We start from the raw sequence: 17,462 nt of genomic DNA, 5'->3' as shown, positions 1-17,462 counted from the left end.
TATTAGAACTGTGAGTTTGTCTGATATCAAAGCATTATCAGCGGGATTTGCCATTTACTCTTTTTTTTACTCTGCTGTTCCTTCTTCTTCTCTCTGCTCTCACCTGATTTGACATTTCAGTGTGTGTTATAATCCTGTACCTTTGAGCCTGATCAGTGATGATAAGGTACTGTTACCCAGAGCTTTGGCTGCAAAACAACTTGAAAACAGCTTAAAACCACCTGAAAAAAAAGTGGCAAGCTACATACGTACTATATGTGTAGGAAAGGTAATTTTGCCCAGATTGCATTTCATATTGCTACAGTTTCTATACCAAATTTTGCAAACTTTTCATTGCTCAACTCAAAATATCTATTCTTAATATGTCTTAAAAACATTCACTGTCAATATATTTAATGTGTTTCCTATAATATCCATCCCTGGCACCTAAAGCATGATTACTGTGTCCACAAAGCTGACTTAAAACACAGGACCGAGGCTCTTGACTTAACCAAACTGTGATCTTTTCCCAACATCGACCAAGTGTTGAGCTGCCTACGCCTTACAACATGTGGGATGCAGAACGGCCTCTGCTTTTCACACCCACCATCCACTCTAAACACTTTAGTGCAACTTCAGTGCAACGATTATTTTTCCTTGCATTCGAGTTTTTCTGGTTTTTTTGGATGAATGGTTGGTTTTATTTGTACTAATCACAGAGCCAAAATATCTGCTTTTAGAGAAAAAAGTAGTGTGTTAAGAAATATTCCTCTCCATTCCACTGTGTTGAGACATAAAATACGTCGAAACTGCCGCTGCAATACTAATAGATGCAGCACAGATGCGTTATGTACTAGCAGTTGGCTTATTGAAAACTTTTTATTTGTTCATTTGTTGTTAGAGGATCTAGCAGAAGGGCTATTATTGAAATTGCTGTATTCTGTTTTATGAAAGCAGGAACAATCAAAGTCTCACAGTTTAGAAATTTTATTCCTTCCATGCTCTCTTCATTTGTTCAGAAATTGCTGGGCTTTTGTTCAGAGCGATATCCCCTTGAGGTAAACCCAAGGCCCCACTGCCTTCCAGTTCAGAAACTTCCTCTTTCGTATATCAAAGGCAACATCATTTCATTATGTAAATCAGAAGAAAAATAACTTTCTTTAATGTGTTAACTCTGATAATGGTCTCTGAAAGGAGGAATAGGAAGCACAGTACACAGGAATCAGAAAGTGAAGTGGAAAGTGGGAAAAAAAAACACTTTTTAGTGGTTGCCAAGTAGAGTTCATGAAACTATGTCATGGTCAGTTTTATAAAGACACCTATTAGTGTCCGTTAAGGCTTACATTACATTGTGTTTATAGCTGTACAGGAAAAGGATGTGAGCTTGGAGTCATGCACTGGTTCACTGAATACGGTATGGAGATTGTTATCCTGAATAAAGTAAATAGCTTGAAATGGGAAAAGGAGATTAACAAGATGCACAATGACAGTTGTATACAAATACAGTTTCCGCTTTGTTGGTTCATATTATGAAATGTTGTTGGCTTTGCTCCTCAAGGCCACTCTCCATAATTCATGTAACTCAAGTTGCAGCAGTTGTGCTTTGCATTTTCTCCTCTTGTAAATATTTGTACTTACAGTGTGCTTATGATCTAGTAAATTGAATTGTCACACCAAAGAGGAACTGATATCAGTCTAATGTTACACAAAAAGTAAACTGATTATGCTGCTGACATGCCAAAAAGTGTGTATTAGTGTGAATAGAGCTAAGATGATAGAAAAGACCTCAAGATGTTTACAGTAAACTGTGATATTTTCTTGAAATATTGTTTTTTGTTGATAATAATTATAATAAATATAATAATAATAATATTGCCCTTTCTTCTAATTCAGGAAAGATACAGAAGGATGGGAGGAAGGAGTCGTGTAAACCGATTCTCAAAGTTGAGTACAAGACCTCAAGGAGCAGGCGAGTGCATTTTAAACAAATATCAGATCCAGATTTCCTGATTTCAAGTCTTAAGTTTCCTGATTATGCGAAATTATGATTTGAATACAATCATGGCAAGTCTTGGAAAATGATCCTTTATTCTGTGGTGATATATTAATGTAGTGCATTAAAAAGGTTGCTTATGACAACTTGACCCCACCTGTTGATTATCAAAAAACACCAACAGAAGTAAATCAAAGAATCCCCAAACAAATATATTTAATTTAATATAATATTCAGTTAATATCTGATATATTTAATGTATGAATATAAGCATAGGTAGAAAAAACTATTGAGCCATTCCACAGTATGTCAGATGAAAACAGTAAATTGGCTTCCAGCTGGTTGATTATAACTCTTGGTGTACTTTCTGGAGGACAAGCACTAATAATAATAATAATTAAACACATGCATTTTATTTGACTGGATAGATTAACTGACTGACTGATTGATTGATATATTGATTCATTCTTTATTTCACTTATTTCATTATTTGGCTGGTCAATTTCAACTATTAGCATTGAGACAGACTAACTGACTGTTCTCCTTCCACAACAGCGAGCCTTTTGTCATCTTCTCTGGGGGTCTTTCTTACGACAAGGCAGGACGGCGGCCAACATTAACCATTATGCACGGCAAGGCCATCACTGTGCTGGAGATGGACTATCCTATAGTAGAGTTCATGGCCCTCTGTGAGACTCCTTACAACAACGGTGAGTGCATAAAAACAAATAACGGCAAACATGTTACATGTGTTCAAAATTCACCTCAATGTGGTTTTTATTTGGTTTAAAAGGGCACGTTAATGTAAAAACATTTTCTCACTACATACACACGTTGTACACTACCACTACACTATATGTGTAGTAGCAGCATCTAGCCATGCAGGAAAAAATAGATAAAAATCAACACACAAACCAAAAAGAGAAAAAAACAAATACACAAACAACAGTCATCTAATAAGAAGGAAGATATTTTTTAACCCAGAGAATATCTTAATGTTGTGAGATCAAGGTATAACAGTAGGAAGCACTCATCTCAAGAAATCATAATGATTTTTAACTAACGATGCTGCTGGCAAGGACCTCGAGTACCTTTTTGTACAATAATAAATAGCAGGCAAGAGATTAAAGCAAATATCTGCACTCAGATACATTGTCCATATCATCTATTTTGTTTAATGCATTACCTCGGTCTTGTTTCTGTGGTGCATTCTGTGGATAAAAACAGAATGATAAGCAAAACAGTAGTAGTAGTTGTAGTCTCATTGTTTTCAACACACATTGCAAATAGCATAAGTAACATTTTTATAAAGGTAGTTTAGGGTAGCCCTCATTTGTGTGTCTGTATAATCATATTTTCTACATGTTAGATGTTTGGTTACATCCAGGTCATAAATAGAAGACTGTTTTAAACACAGGTCTAACTTTTAAAACCTAGCATATTTTATGACAACATTTATTTCTTTTTTTAAAGATATGCCTCAAACCCTCAAAGACTCTTCCGTCCCTCTGCTAGATGAAAAATGTCACCCACTGCAAAGAAAGTAGATTTTTAAAGATTTTCTTTGCTGTTTATCAAGTAGAATGTTTTTTTTAACTCCTGCAGGACTGACAATTCTGGAAATGTCTTCAAAGCAGCAATATGTGCAATGAAACCATTGACTGGATTATTCAAAGCTTACTTTGTGTTTTTCTTCAATCGGTAGTTTATATCTGTGCTTTGAATATAATCAACAAATGAAAAAATGATTATCATAGTAGTTTGAGTTACATTTTTCAGTGGATGCCGTAAGAAGTTCTGTGGATAAATGAAATATTACCACTTTAAAACACTTTAAAAAGTCTGTTTGGGATTATAGTTGCTGTAAATATGGATTAAGCATTATCCTCTTCAGTTTGGCTTTGTATCTTACAGAGGTCCAGGAGCCGTATGCTGTGGTGGTACTTTTGGAGAAGGACTTAATTGTGGTGGATCTGACACAGAGCAAGTATGTGTTTCACAGATATAAAAACACCTTCCAGCTGCTAAGTTGCATGTGACAGATGTCAGATCGTCACGTCACCTTTTGAAATGAGAAGATAACACCTGGCATCACCCCAAGGGAAAACACTTCACATACTATTTATCCATTAGCCAAACACTGTCACAGTCAACAGCAAAAGGAAAAGGGTAACTACACACTAAATCTTTGTTTTTTATGCTGTACACATAATCACATAGGCGTGTCACACACTATAAAGATGAGGCCACATTTCCTACAGTCGTTGCTCTCCAGTCCTCCAGCACAGAATTTGAGTGTATAGTTACCCATTAAAGAAATAACCAGTGTCACCCAAATCTATATTTCAGGGAGAACGAGAGGTCAGATGTTTGCCTTTGAAGTAAGATTTTTGAAATTGCTTTCAGGGTGGAAATGCTGCAACTCCAGTTAAATTAAATTATTATCCATATTGGACAGAATGAAGGTGAAGGGGAAATGTGCTGACGTGGTGACGGTGGTGCAGTTTTGAATGATTAACACCTAAGGCCAGGGAATCCATTTAAATAACAGCAAAAACACTTAGGTAGAAATTAGGTTACTCAGTTAATTAGGTTAACTTATTAAAGCTATTAGATATAAATACCTCCTGAAAAAGAACGTAACAGGGCCATTTAGGCTTAATGCAGTTTTAACATGTCCAGAAAAAGTATAAACAGGCATTAATTTCTTTCCTTTTTATTTCATAATAACTTTTCTTCCCTTTTCTGTTTTCTTCCCAATTTGGCATACAGCATATTATAGCACATCATAATTATGTATCTTACAGCTTCCCTGTCTTTGAGAATCCTTACCCCATGGACATCCATGAGTCCCCAGTTACCTGCACAGCCTATTTTGCAGAATGTCCTCCCGACATTATCCCCATCCTGTACTCCATAGGAGCTAAACACAAGAAGACCGGCTACAGCCAAAAGGTAGGAGAACAGAATTATGAGGGAGGAAAACCCTTTTTCATGATGTATTTGTCTTGTTTTTCAACTTCATCCTTAAGATATTTGAGCAAGGGACTTCTTTACGCTGTTGACAGATTCTATTAAAAAAGTATAAAGATGATTGTGTAACGGTGTGTCTTTGCCATTATGTTTTGGCACTTTGATAAGAAACTACACATATTTGTTGTCTCTCAAGGCTTCCAACATTAAACTGTAATGTGAATGATATTCAGAATTTTACTTATTCAGCCTTATAAAATGATTGCTGCTATTACCTTGAAGCAAATAAAGGATTCACATTAACATATGAGTCATTTTAATCAGTACATTTTTGTGTTTGAGGATGAAAGTATGTTTTGTTTAAAAGTAAAGCACAAATCCAAAACGATAATTTTGTGTTACTGGAAAGTCTTATCAATATGGCCCAGTGGAAGAAAAGCAAAAGATGATGTGATTAGATTAAATATTCAAATAAACACTGTGTGTAACTGTGTCAGGAGTGGCCCATTGGTGGAGGAACGTGGACGTTAGGCTCCCACACCTACCCAGAGATCATCATCACAGGGTAAGAAATGCGGATTATTATATATTTTGAAGGTGCAGAAAGACCCACTACTGTAAACAATCAGAGCACGTCTCCCAGTGATTATCTCAAAAATATTAAAATCAACTTATGTAGTCCAATTTTTTTTTGTTTGAGCTCTTCTTTGTGCACATGGTTTGCACATACGATGCCTCTCCTAATTATAATTACGTGTTTAAACAGGGTTGTCAGGTCCTGTTCTAGCCAGACTGACCAGTAAGAACTGTTTGGTCTCTTATTTCTTTGCAACCATTAACCCAAACTGTTCAGGAAGTGCAATATCACACATAACAATTAGAAGAGCATCTTCATGCGTGTCCTCACTTACACCATGACAGGACCAAGTGGTATTGATTTACATTTTGTGTTTATCATGCCTTATAAGTTTGATAAGGCTGTGTACAAACCCCAGCACAGTCAGCACAGCACAGCCTGGGGCCATTCTGCACTGTAAGGGGTTGGCAGAGATGTTAACCTGTTCTGAAGCAAGCACACAAGGTGGTGTCTGCTTCAAGGCAGCACTCACTGATATCAGCAGCAGTCCAGCCATATAAAAGGAGATATTTTCTCTGTAGTACTCAGTTTTTATTGAATAACCCTAAAAATCCTTAAATTCTTGGCTCATTTTTTTTGTCCCAGAGACCAAAAATTCAACTCCACTTTTCTGTTACCGGAAACTACAACAGGAACTGCCCTCTGAAGATTCCTGCACAGTCTAACATTTGTAATCAATAATTATTACAGATATCTAAAATAGGTGCAAGAAACATTTTTGCTAATGATTATTACAGTTGGAAATTTATTGCGTTAAAGCAAAGAGCACAGTTAAGGGCGTCCTGATAACTGAATGGTTAAGACACATACCAGAAATCCTTCGTTGTATCTTGCTGGGTAGAATAGACCCTTGTTTCCTGTCTGCCTCTATACTGTTTACTATCTAATAACAAAAATCTTCTATATGTTCCCTTCATTTCTTGATCAATGTTTAGTTTAATAAAGTATGCTAATTCTGCCTAATATTTAAAAAAAAATCTTTGTCTTTGTTCAGACATGCTGACGGATCAATTAAGTTTTGGGATGCATCTGCAAGTAAGTCCACTCTAAGCTTTTCTTTCTTTCTAGCTGTCTAAGCTATACAGCTACACAGACATTGTGGTAACATAAATGCTGAAATAAAATAAAGATCAAATGAGGAAGTAAATTTTTACATTTTGTCCAACTCAGGCTTTTGTTACATAGTATGCAAAGTAAACAATATTTTTCAATCAGTTACTTCAGTTAATTAACAGATTAGGCACATAGTCCACTGTCACATTCACAGATGGGTACACACTAAAAAAATCTAACCTTGTATTGTTGTGGATGTCTGAAAACCTTTTGAAATAAAAATTATTTTTATTTTATTAAAAGTTTTTTTTATTAGAGGACCTCATAGTGAACTTAATTTAGCTCAGTCAAAGAGTTCAAACCCATTTATACCAATCTCCAGCAATATGTATGCTAGTTAGCTAACATGCTGGCTTGATTTGGTAATGATACTATATAATAGACCACATAGTGGTGAAGTAATATGCTGGTTTTGAGATACTGCCTGAGAACATATACTGACAGAAACTAGTTAACTCATTTTATTTTTATTTTTCCTCTTGTCAAAAAAACACACAAGGGCTCAAGTTCCTGAAGCACGAAGGCTGTCATAATATTTTTATCGTTTATTTTCTTATTTATTTCTTTTCATCACAGACAATGAAGGTATTTCCAGGCACCTGTGCTAGTTTCATTCATGAAAGCACACTGCTGCTTTGTGTCAAAGGTTTGGGTGCAGTGGTCTATAAATCAGAGAGCTGTGGTGCTAATTACTTCTCAGCCGGTCACATTACTTCGCTAATACCTTTTAAACATGTGCCAAACACTGGTGCCTGATGAAAATGACTCACCAAAGGAGACTGCATATCAAAGTAATATTATCTGGATGGTGCAGAATGGAACAACAGAAGCCAATCAAAGGTAGATTGTGTGGTTTTTAAAGGATAAAGCTGCTAGTATTTTATCTTTTTTATTATTTTTATCATCAAAGAATCAAATAAAGACCAGGACCAACAGAGTACCTACCAACCAGTTAGCTATAACACAATTTTAATACAGTATATCATTGTACTGGACCATATAATTCCTTCATTGCATCGTGTGTATCCACCCCTTGAAATTTCAGTCGTTCCCTTCCCTCAATATATGCATGTAGCCACTTAAAATATGTTTGCATTTACAATATTTTCACCAAAATCAATCATTTCTCTTACCAGTCACACTACAGATGTTGTACAAGTTGAAGACCTCCAAGGTGTTTGAAAAGCCAAAGCCAGGTGAGGGCCGGGCTGCTGAATTGGTGGAGGAAGACCCCTTCGCTGTTCAGATGGTCAGCTGGTGCCCCCAGAGTCGCATCTTTTGTGTAGTTGGCATCTCAGCCCACATCATCCTGTATCGCTTCAGCAAATGCGACGCCAACACTCAGATAGTGGTGAGTGAAATGAAAATTAATGTAAAGGGGTGACGTACTAGTCATTTGGAGGGCAAGTAAAGTATTTTTTACAAACTCCTGCTTTGACATTTTAAATGAGTATTCTTTGAAAATAAGTTTATGAAAGTATGTATTTAGCCTTGTGTGGTTTTTGTAGAGGAAGATTTATTGTAAAAGCTGCTCATACTTATACCAGTTCATTAAAAAATGTCAGGAACCTGCATCAACGTAGCTAACACTAATTTAGTGGATGTAATTTACTGAAAGCCCACACTTTTTGTGCATGTAGTGACATTGTTACAGGTTTGAAATGATTATTGAATGTTAAATGTGCTGTACATGAATCCAATTTTTTTTTAGAGTAATCTAATATGATGGCCAATGCCAATATCTATGTGTCATCCTCAGTCACTAGAGGTGCATCTGCAGTGTGAGTCAGAGGACGTCATCTCTCCATCAGAGAATGAAAATAATCCCTGCTTCTCAGAGCCCGGCTCTCACTCACCCCAACCCCACCACCAACACCCAGCAAGCCCTGGCAGCGGGACATTGGAGGGTATCAAAGACAGTATCCCCTGCCTCAAGTAAGACCTCTTCACATAGATCATAGGTCCACTGTAAAATAGTAACAAATATTTATATTAACAAATCATTCGGTCCTGTAGTGTGCCAGGATTTATTAGATTAGAACATGACAGTTATGGATTATTATAAGCATATTGTAGAACCAAGTAGCCATTGATGTAACCAGTACTTCTGAATATTTACTTTAACAGGCAAACATGGAACATTATAATTTAACAGTAAAATGAGTTATTTATTTATTTTCTTTGCTTCAGAAAGGGTGTAATTATACATAAATTATGATTCACATAGAGGTGTGAGGCTATTGGAAATCAACATGTGAAAAACATAATGGCTGCACACTGACTCCAAGCTGCAAAGTTATTTATTTGAGTAGATAGTCATCAGTTTTTAAAATAAACAAAGATCAAAATGTTGTGGTTTTGAATCAGTGACATTACACTTTTCATCTTTTTTTTCCTTTCCTTTTCTTAAATTGTGAGTCTCTTTATCTGAAAGATTTTTAAAAATCAGAACTGGCAATACCTCAGTTTTTGCACTACAGTGTCCTTTCCTAATGTAGCAGGGAATATGGGGATATAAAAACAGGTTACCTTCTATGCTGCCATCAGGTGGATTCACAATACAGGTAAGTGCTGTTATTGGCTTGTTAAAGCCCATAAACCTGGTGAGATCCATCATTTTGCATCCTAACCAGATGTCAGACACACCAGCATGGTTAAATTGTCTAATACCTTTGACATATTCACTACCCTATGCTATTTTAGATTGTTTTAGATATATATATATATGATTGCACAGGCACATTCTTGACACTCACTTTTCCATTGAATTTTTATAATCGAGCCAAACATGTTTGATAGGAAATCGGTTACACAAATGCAAAGCCTTTATGCCCGAATGACATGTTTAAGTTTCTCACTGTGCACTGTATGTACGGTGTTTCTATGGAGGACTTTAACCTCTTCTATGTGTCTGTTTCAGGGTGAAGGACCGGGTGGTTCGGGTCCCACCTGGCTACCAGGCAGAGCTGGTGATCCAGTTGCTGTGGACAGATGGAGAACCTCCACAACAGATCACCAGCTTGGACATCAACTCTGCTTATGGCCTGTAAGTCACCTTCTATATTAGTCTGTCTTTATTTCTGTCATTCCAGATGCATTGCAGTCTGTTTGTTAGCAGACCCACATTTGGCCATAATGTGTATGTTTATATTAGGGATATGGATGAGCCATGGTACTGATTGATTCTGTATCTATGGTAGTCTACACTCAGGACTGCAATTCCTGTCATAAAGTGGTCTTCGATGATTGTCATATTGCAGTGGTACCTTGCATTCAGAAACATTTTTCAGCTTTATGTTGCTTTTATAACTTTATGCTTTTATAGCAGCGTAATTGGTAGTGAAGCAGCTGGTGAAAACACTACCAAATTACACCTGGGAGACTGTGGAGGTTTTTTAATTGACAGCAGAAGCACTGCAAATGGCTAGATGTGTAAGCCAGTGCTGCATAGTTCTGTCTGTAAAGTTGTAATACAGAAATTGGTGTGTTCTCATAAGCAGGTTTATGACCCCCAAGAAATCATTACAGTGTGTATTCAGAATTTGATGGAACTTGTACACAGTCTTGTTTATACTAAATTTAATTTAAAGTCGGACTGAAACGGAAATTAGAGAGTCTTTAGCTTCTGCACTGTCACGTGTTTCCAAGTGAAACAGAATATGTGAGCAGTGTACAATTACAAGAGGGATTTAAATCAAATCCTTCAGATCCTTCAGGACTGATGGCCTCCACGCACCCCTCCCTCACCCGAGTTATTAGATCAGGAGGAGGAAGACGAGGGAGAAATGAATGAATTAGACATTCTCATTCAAGTTTTTACCCACTGATATAACACACACTTCCCCCTATGATGCTGCTCTGCTAGACCCACACAAGCAGTTAAGTGCAGTTTTTTTTACGATGGGTGCGGTTAGCCAATAAGTCATCAAACATTTGGAAACATTACAGGAAAAGAAAAGACAGGGTTTTGATGTAAAAATACTAAAAAGGGATTTTCTTGACATATTTGACATTTAACAAGAGATAACTGAACCATTAGCCCAGGGACACAGGATCAGGACTGGGGAAATGTATGTTTTATTTCATTGTGTCTTTAACGACGGTACAACTCACCCCGGCGTCTGTACCACACCGCCAGTGAGTGGGCTTACATGTCACAATTTGTGTCTGTCTACTGTCTCCTTTCTTTCCTTTTCTTTCTTTCTTTCTTTTTGCTATTGTGTTATTACAAAACTTGATGCTGACTTTAGTAATGGTTGACATTTTTTAATACATTTCAGTCCTTTGAAAAAAAATTGAGGATTACACAGATATGTTGGTTTTGAAGAGAAGTTGAATGACATTCGGAGCATGTGTATGGTTTTGCTGTGAATAGTAGCTCTTGTTTTTTTAAAAAGGTCTATGTAGGTCAAGGCAGGGGCATTATTTGCCTCTAACAAACACACACACATGCCCGTACATACACACGCACATTCTCATTTAGACTCACAGAAAAGGAAAAGAAAATATTTCTGTTTCTTTTTACCTCACTTAAGTATATGATGTTCTTGAATGACCATAATGATTATTAGTCCAAGCAGAATAGTGTATTTGTACGTCACTGACCTCTGTAAAAGTGGTGGCAGTGCACATCATATAACAACAACACAGTAATGAATAGCATAGCAACATAAAAACACATTTCACAAAGGCTGAAAGTGTAGATTATTAACAACTATAAATCACTGCCACATTAATGTTGTTAAACATTAAAAAAATCTCAACAAAGGCCACATATGGCCATCTCTTTTGGTCATCTTCATAGCATGAATGTCTACAAAAGATGTGTTCACTGTTATTTAATCCAAGTCTTACTCAAATTTTTTATACCATTTATAGCTACATAGTAGAATAATATATTATAGTATGGTTGCGTAGCTGATAGCTGGAGTTTAAGGGATGTAACATCCAAATTAGCACAACAGTAACATTATTGATACTGTTTGCAGTTGGCTGGTTGAGTTTGTTTTGGACATTCTGAAATTGTAAGTAACAAAATAGGAGACTGTTTAAAGCTGCTAGTATGGCCTTTATGATCACTATATCACAGATGACAGGCTCTAAAAGGAGTCCTTTATTTACCACCACTTTTTTAAGGCTGTTGAGCCTCTGGCGTAGAACTATGAATGTCATAGTTTCCATGTAATGTATTTTTGCTGTTTATGTTGAAAGACTGAAGCTGTGTTTAAGTGTTGCTTGTAGCGCCTACTGAAAGGCTTAATAAGGGTACTTATTGTGTATTTTTGTTTTTGACTGCTGAATTAAAAGACCACTGATTGAGTCACTTGTTGTCTAATTCTGTTCAGTGCGTGATCAACTGGAGCGCCCTTCAGAGACAAATAGAAAAATTACTGCAAACAAGTTTCTCTTGATGACTTAAGCCAAAGGCTCTAGAGCAGAGAGGGGTAGCAGGTGGCAATGGGGGTCATGATAAATCTGGTATTATTAAAATATCCAAGCCTGAGCCTAATATTAAAAAACAACAGCACGAGCAGTCAGAGATAAAGACAGGTTTTTGTTGACAGTAATTATACCAAATTGTCACAGTTAATTTGATAGTGCTACATTCACCACCTTTTGTCACTGAGAATAAGCTGGTGAAATAAATCTGTACAACACTGTAAATGTCTCAGCTGAATAACACCCTTTCTCCTCCGTGTAAATGCAAATGCCTGTGTGTGTGTGTGTGTGTGTGTGTATGTGGTTGTGTGTGTGTGTTTCTGTGCATGTGCTCTTGCCTCCTTGCTGTGTTTGTGTGTCCATCCAGTTTGGCATTTGGGAACTGTAATGGCCTAGCGGTGGTGGACTACTTGCAGAAAACCATCCTGTTGTGTATGTCGACCCTGGATCTATACGGAACCGCCGATCCCTACCAGCGCCTTACCCGCTCCCCCCGCAGGAACAGACAGTCCACCTCAGGTAGCACGCACACACAATTCTGGGATCCGGCCACACACATCCACATCCACACAATAAGGTGTCACTGATGTAGTCATTACATTCAGATGATCTCGCTGTCTCATCTACAGTATTTTCTACTCTCCTGTCCTCTTTCTTTCTATCTCTACTCTCTCTTCTTCTGTCTTCTTCCTCTTTATCTTTTCTTCTTTCTAAGGTTAGACTGATATATCAGGCAAATCTGATCTGTCATGAATAATCTGAAATCAATAATGCAGGTGTTTTGATTATATTTCCTGTATAATGATCAATACCATGCCCTTAACCTGATCAACACCAATTGGTCACATTAAGGGCTTTTGACCAGAGTTCACACAAGGATGAAAGGATATGTTATTGTTATTATCATCATCATTATTAACCTAAACTCAGTAGTGCAAAGTAACTAAGCTCATTTACTCAAGTATGATTTTGAGGTACTGGTACTCCACTAGATTTATCTGACAGCTATAGTCACTAGATTTTACCTACAAAACATATGATCAGCCATAATGATATATTGTTAAAGATTAAACAACCAAACTTATTACAAACTAACCATTTCCACTTTGACTAAATACAACATTAAAAGTGCTGCTTAAACCTCAACACATCAGTAATACACAGCAGTAGAAAGTAATTAAATACATTTACTCGAGCACTGTATTAAAGTACAGGTTTGAGGTATTTGTACTTGATTGATTGTACTTGATAGTATTTCTATTCTCTGATAAATTATACTGATACTCCACTTTATTTACCACTTTATACTTCACATTTATCTGACAACTATAGTTCACTTCAGTTTGACATACAAAACATATGATGAGCTTAGAAAATGTGATGCATTGCTACAAATGAAACTATTCAACAGTTTATAAGATAGTTACAATGCATATTACGCATGAATGCATCAGTAAAAAAAATTCAATCAACCAATAATGTATAATGATATAACTCTGGGGCCACTTTCACTTACATAAAGGCTCTGAATACTTCCTCCACTGCTAATATAATATTAAGGATATAACACCCTTAAAAGGGAAATTTTGCAGTACAAGTAGATTTTTTTTACTTGTAACAAAGTATTTTTAAATTGTCGTATTTCTATGTTTTCTTAAGCAAAGGATCTGAAAACACACAACAGTGCCTGAGTACCTGATAAAAAAAACAAGTAAATGGCCTAAATTGACATTCAGAGTCCAATATAGGGACATTGTCTGTTGGCACAAAACATAGTCCAACAATAAATTTGATTCTAAAAATTAAATTAAATTTAAATCAGCATTCAAAAACCTGTATAAGTCCAACCAATTTCTCTTCCCTCTCTTTCTTCTTTTTCTGTCACACAATGACATACAAAGACAAAAACAACCGCCCATCTCAGTATGCCTGTCACAGATCTGCACTATGATATGAAGTGCATGTTAACAGGCTGTGTGTCATTCCACGTTGGCATTATTATGCATGTTGTCGTTGATTTCTCTGTCCTTTCTGTTTCTAGCCTTGCTTGAGCATAGATCTGTAGTCAAAAGCCACAGAAGTCTTGTTGTACTTCCTGATTCCTGCCCCCCTTTTCTCTGCTACTGATCTTGGCTGATGATGGCCTCTTATTTACATTCACATATTGGAAAGATATTCAGCCCCATCACACAGAAATTACTGTGTAAAATACAAGCCACACCCTTTTTATTTGATCCTAAACTAACCTCTGCTCCAGTAGTTTAATGTTTTAGATGTCCAAGGTCCTTAAAGCATTTTTAAGTTCTGGGCTTTTTATTACATAATTCCCATAAGTTTAGCTGAAAATTCTGCACAGGTATTCAGAATTTGTGTGAAGGGGAATATCAATGTAGATGGAAGGATGACCTTGGGCTTTATAGCCAACACTTTTCATTGTTGCATAAGTGCTTTTACTGACTACCGCAGCACTTATTGTTCCAAACTTTCTCTTTTTTAAGAGTCTTTCTGTGTTGAGTCTTTATAATCAATTTGGAGATTAAATGCAAAATAAAAAAAATGGGCAACTGTGCCCTTTTCCTGTACCCAAGGTGGCAGTGTTATGATCTTGAACACTGGGATTTAATGTAACACTGAAGACAAAATTTTAAAAAAAGGCCACAAAAAATATATGGCTCTTGCTAAACTGTCTTAATGCTGCTGGCCTATTCTCTTTTTGTAATAGTCCAACTTGCTTCTAAAACATAGTTTTCTGTCCTCTCCACAACATTTTTAGCTGTTGTTGCCACACATATGTATATGTGTATACTATACATATATGTCAAACAAATTTAATGTATTCATGTCATAAAATAATGCTTAATTATTTATCGTTTTAGGTGTGATTCCCCATTTACAGTGTAATACATTATTAATAACAGGATGAATACGTGAGGACAGTAGACTTATGGCAGAGAGCACATAATTAAAATGGAATGTTTTTCACATAAAGTACTTATATGATTTTGATGCTGCTTTGTAAGTAATGGTATGTTCCCTGCTAAGTCAGTAGTTCATGTCTTGTGCAACTGACCAGTCACATCAACGTTTGTGGGGTTTGCTACGGTAGCGGGTATATCATGTCTGTCCTTCCCTGACACTAACTCGGTTGCTGCTTGCTCTCACTTTCTTTTCCACTCTAAGCCTGTGTGTTCTTCTCTCTCTCCCTTCCCTCCTATTTTCCTTCCTTACCTCCTTCCCTTGCTTGCCTCGCTTAATTCTCCATCCATCCTTCCTCTCTTAATTTTCCTTCGCTTTCTTTTTCTCCTTCCTTCTGTCCTTTATTTTATCTCCTCTCACCATCCTTTTATTCTACCCTACCTCACTTCTGTCACCATACCTCTTACCATCATCTTCCCTCTTTCCTTCCTTTCTTTTCACCTATATTACCTGCCTTCCACTGATGCCACCTTTCCCTCTTTCCCACCTTACCTGTCCTCCCTAATATCTCCTTTGTACCTACACTCTTTGTCCTCCATCCTTTCCACTCACTCCATCCTTTCCCCTTCCTCACTTCCATCACTCCCTCCCTCCCTTCCTCCCTCCCGTCCTCCTCCTCCCTCCTCCTCCCATCTATTGGTGACTCTGTGGCTGCTGGTGTGGGCATGCGGGCCTGCCTGACAGAGTTTTGCATGCGTGGCCTGTCTAACTTTTATTCAGATTCAAAGAAAAGGATTCGTACATCCTATCAGAGTAAGTCAGGCCTTCCTAAAGGCTGTGGGACTCTGTGTGTGGGGGGAGGGCAGTGGGGGGGGGGGGGGGGGGTTGGGGCAGTGTTTTGGTAGAAATGGTTGCCATAGAGATCGGAGATGATTGATGTGGAGTGAAAGCAAAGGGGACAAACCAAAGAGATGATTGGAATGAAACTTGTTGTTTCTAGTCTCACAGCAAAATATATATATATGTTTTTCACCATATAAAACTGATTCCAGTCATGTCCAACGGTATGTCCTTTGCAGAAAGAGAGCCACTCCTTTGAGTCTGTTAAGTAAGGGCAGTTATAAATATTATATGATCCATTTGATGTATATTTGAACTGAAGCATAGTTAGTGGGGTGAATAAAGCCTAGTTCAGTTTGGCTAAAAAGTGAAGAGAATTAATTAAATTAATCCAAATTTTTTGAACTGTGACGATTCAGTGAAGCTATTAATGAAGCCATAATTAACACAGCTAAAACACCCCACATTTGAAGTCAGACTAAAAGGAACAAGAATTTGAAATTTAAGCACTTGTGGTGGTAATAAAAAAGAAGTAGGTAGGTAAAAGTAGGTATGACTTCTCATTATGGCCTGTGCTTGTTGCATGTGATCAGATATGATCAGATCTTGATCATATTTGTGTTTGTTCTGTTTTGTATTTTGATTGTATATGCCACTTCATCATGAGATTTGCACTACATACTGTATATGCCCAGTTATGGCCATGAAGACATTTCAATGCAATATGGTTGAAAATCCAAAATATAGGTCTATAAATAGATTGAAGTGATTGTAGTGCAGGTCACATCAGGAATCAGCCACTCTGCTCCTGGAATGGATCCCAAGAAATCTATAAAAGACAAACAAAACCAAATGTCAAATATCAGTAAAGACTTTAATCCCCATAATATGATGCCTTTACAAATAAATGCTGGGATTTGATAAATTTGATAATGCAATTTACCAAAAAATGATAACCGGATTGAACTAGGCTAAGCTTCTTTCTTGGGGCTGTGCGTGGCTGATACCAACCAAGCTGACTTCTGCTAAATTTGTACAACGGATGATATTAAAATGACTTGACAAACTGTGTGTATTCTACTTTTTCCTCCTCTCGGCTGCCATTGGCTGCGGCAGGCCTTACTGAACTCTCTGACAACCAGCAGTCTATTGACATGGAGAGAAGCAAGTCGCCCACCTCAGGTAACGTGATCACACACACACACACCCATACACACAAGTCACTATCAAGTCCACCTTTCCCGTATGGAAATGTCTCCTGTGATTGGCAGTGTGATGCTTTGCTGGGATGCCATTGTCTTTAAACTTGAACAACACCTTCAGTATGCAGCCTGTGGACACCTCACCCATCCCCAGAGCATCCTCACTTGATGTGAATGACAGCTGTTTATAATGGCAACTCATGTTCAGTGGTGTAATAGCATAGTAGAAACAGTGAGAAAGTGCTGGAAGTAGTAGATATCCAATTGTTTGGTTTATCTGATACATTTGGCATGTCCATATGGGTTTTCCTTTATTTCTGTGTTGTGTAATGATGAATGATTTCACAAAGGTAAGCAACAGAAAAGACTA

The 17,462-nt window shown here is 37.1% G+C and overlaps 1 protein-coding gene across 2 annotated transcripts in view; it reads left to right on the top strand.

The window, feature by feature from the left end:
* Window positions 1–17,462, top strand: part of stxbp5l (syntaxin binding protein 5L) — a 159,788-nt gene that overhangs the window by 109,051 nt on the left and 33,275 nt on the right. For both annotated transcript variants that reach the window (XM_042425874.1, XM_042425873.1), the window contains exons 9-19: window positions 1,873–1,948; window positions 2,528–2,682; window positions 3,887–3,959; window positions 4,780–4,927; window positions 5,443–5,510; window positions 6,577–6,617; window positions 7,832–8,046; window positions 8,455–8,630; window positions 9,616–9,741; window positions 12,502–12,653; window positions 17,007–17,072. In XM_042425874.1, the coding sequence (XP_042281808.1) occupies window positions 1,873–1,948; window positions 2,528–2,682; window positions 3,887–3,959; window positions 4,780–4,927; window positions 5,443–5,510; window positions 6,577–6,617; window positions 7,832–8,046; window positions 8,455–8,630; window positions 9,616–9,741; window positions 12,502–12,653; window positions 17,007–17,072 (1,296 nt within the window). The remainder of the gene's footprint in view (window positions 1–1,872; window positions 1,949–2,527; window positions 2,683–3,886; window positions 3,960–4,779; window positions 4,928–5,442; window positions 5,511–6,576; window positions 6,618–7,831; window positions 8,047–8,454; window positions 8,631–9,615; window positions 9,742–12,501; window positions 12,654–17,006; window positions 17,073–17,462) is intronic.

The sequence above is a fragment of the Thunnus maccoyii genome, chromosome 11 (genome assembly GCF_910596095.1).
Source record: "Thunnus maccoyii chromosome 11, fThuMac1.1, whole genome shotgun sequence".
In the NCBI taxonomy this organism is placed as follows: Eukaryota; Metazoa; Chordata; class Actinopteri; order Scombriformes; family Scombridae; genus Thunnus; species Thunnus maccoyii.
This window is presented reverse-complemented; position numbering and strand designations above follow the sequence as displayed.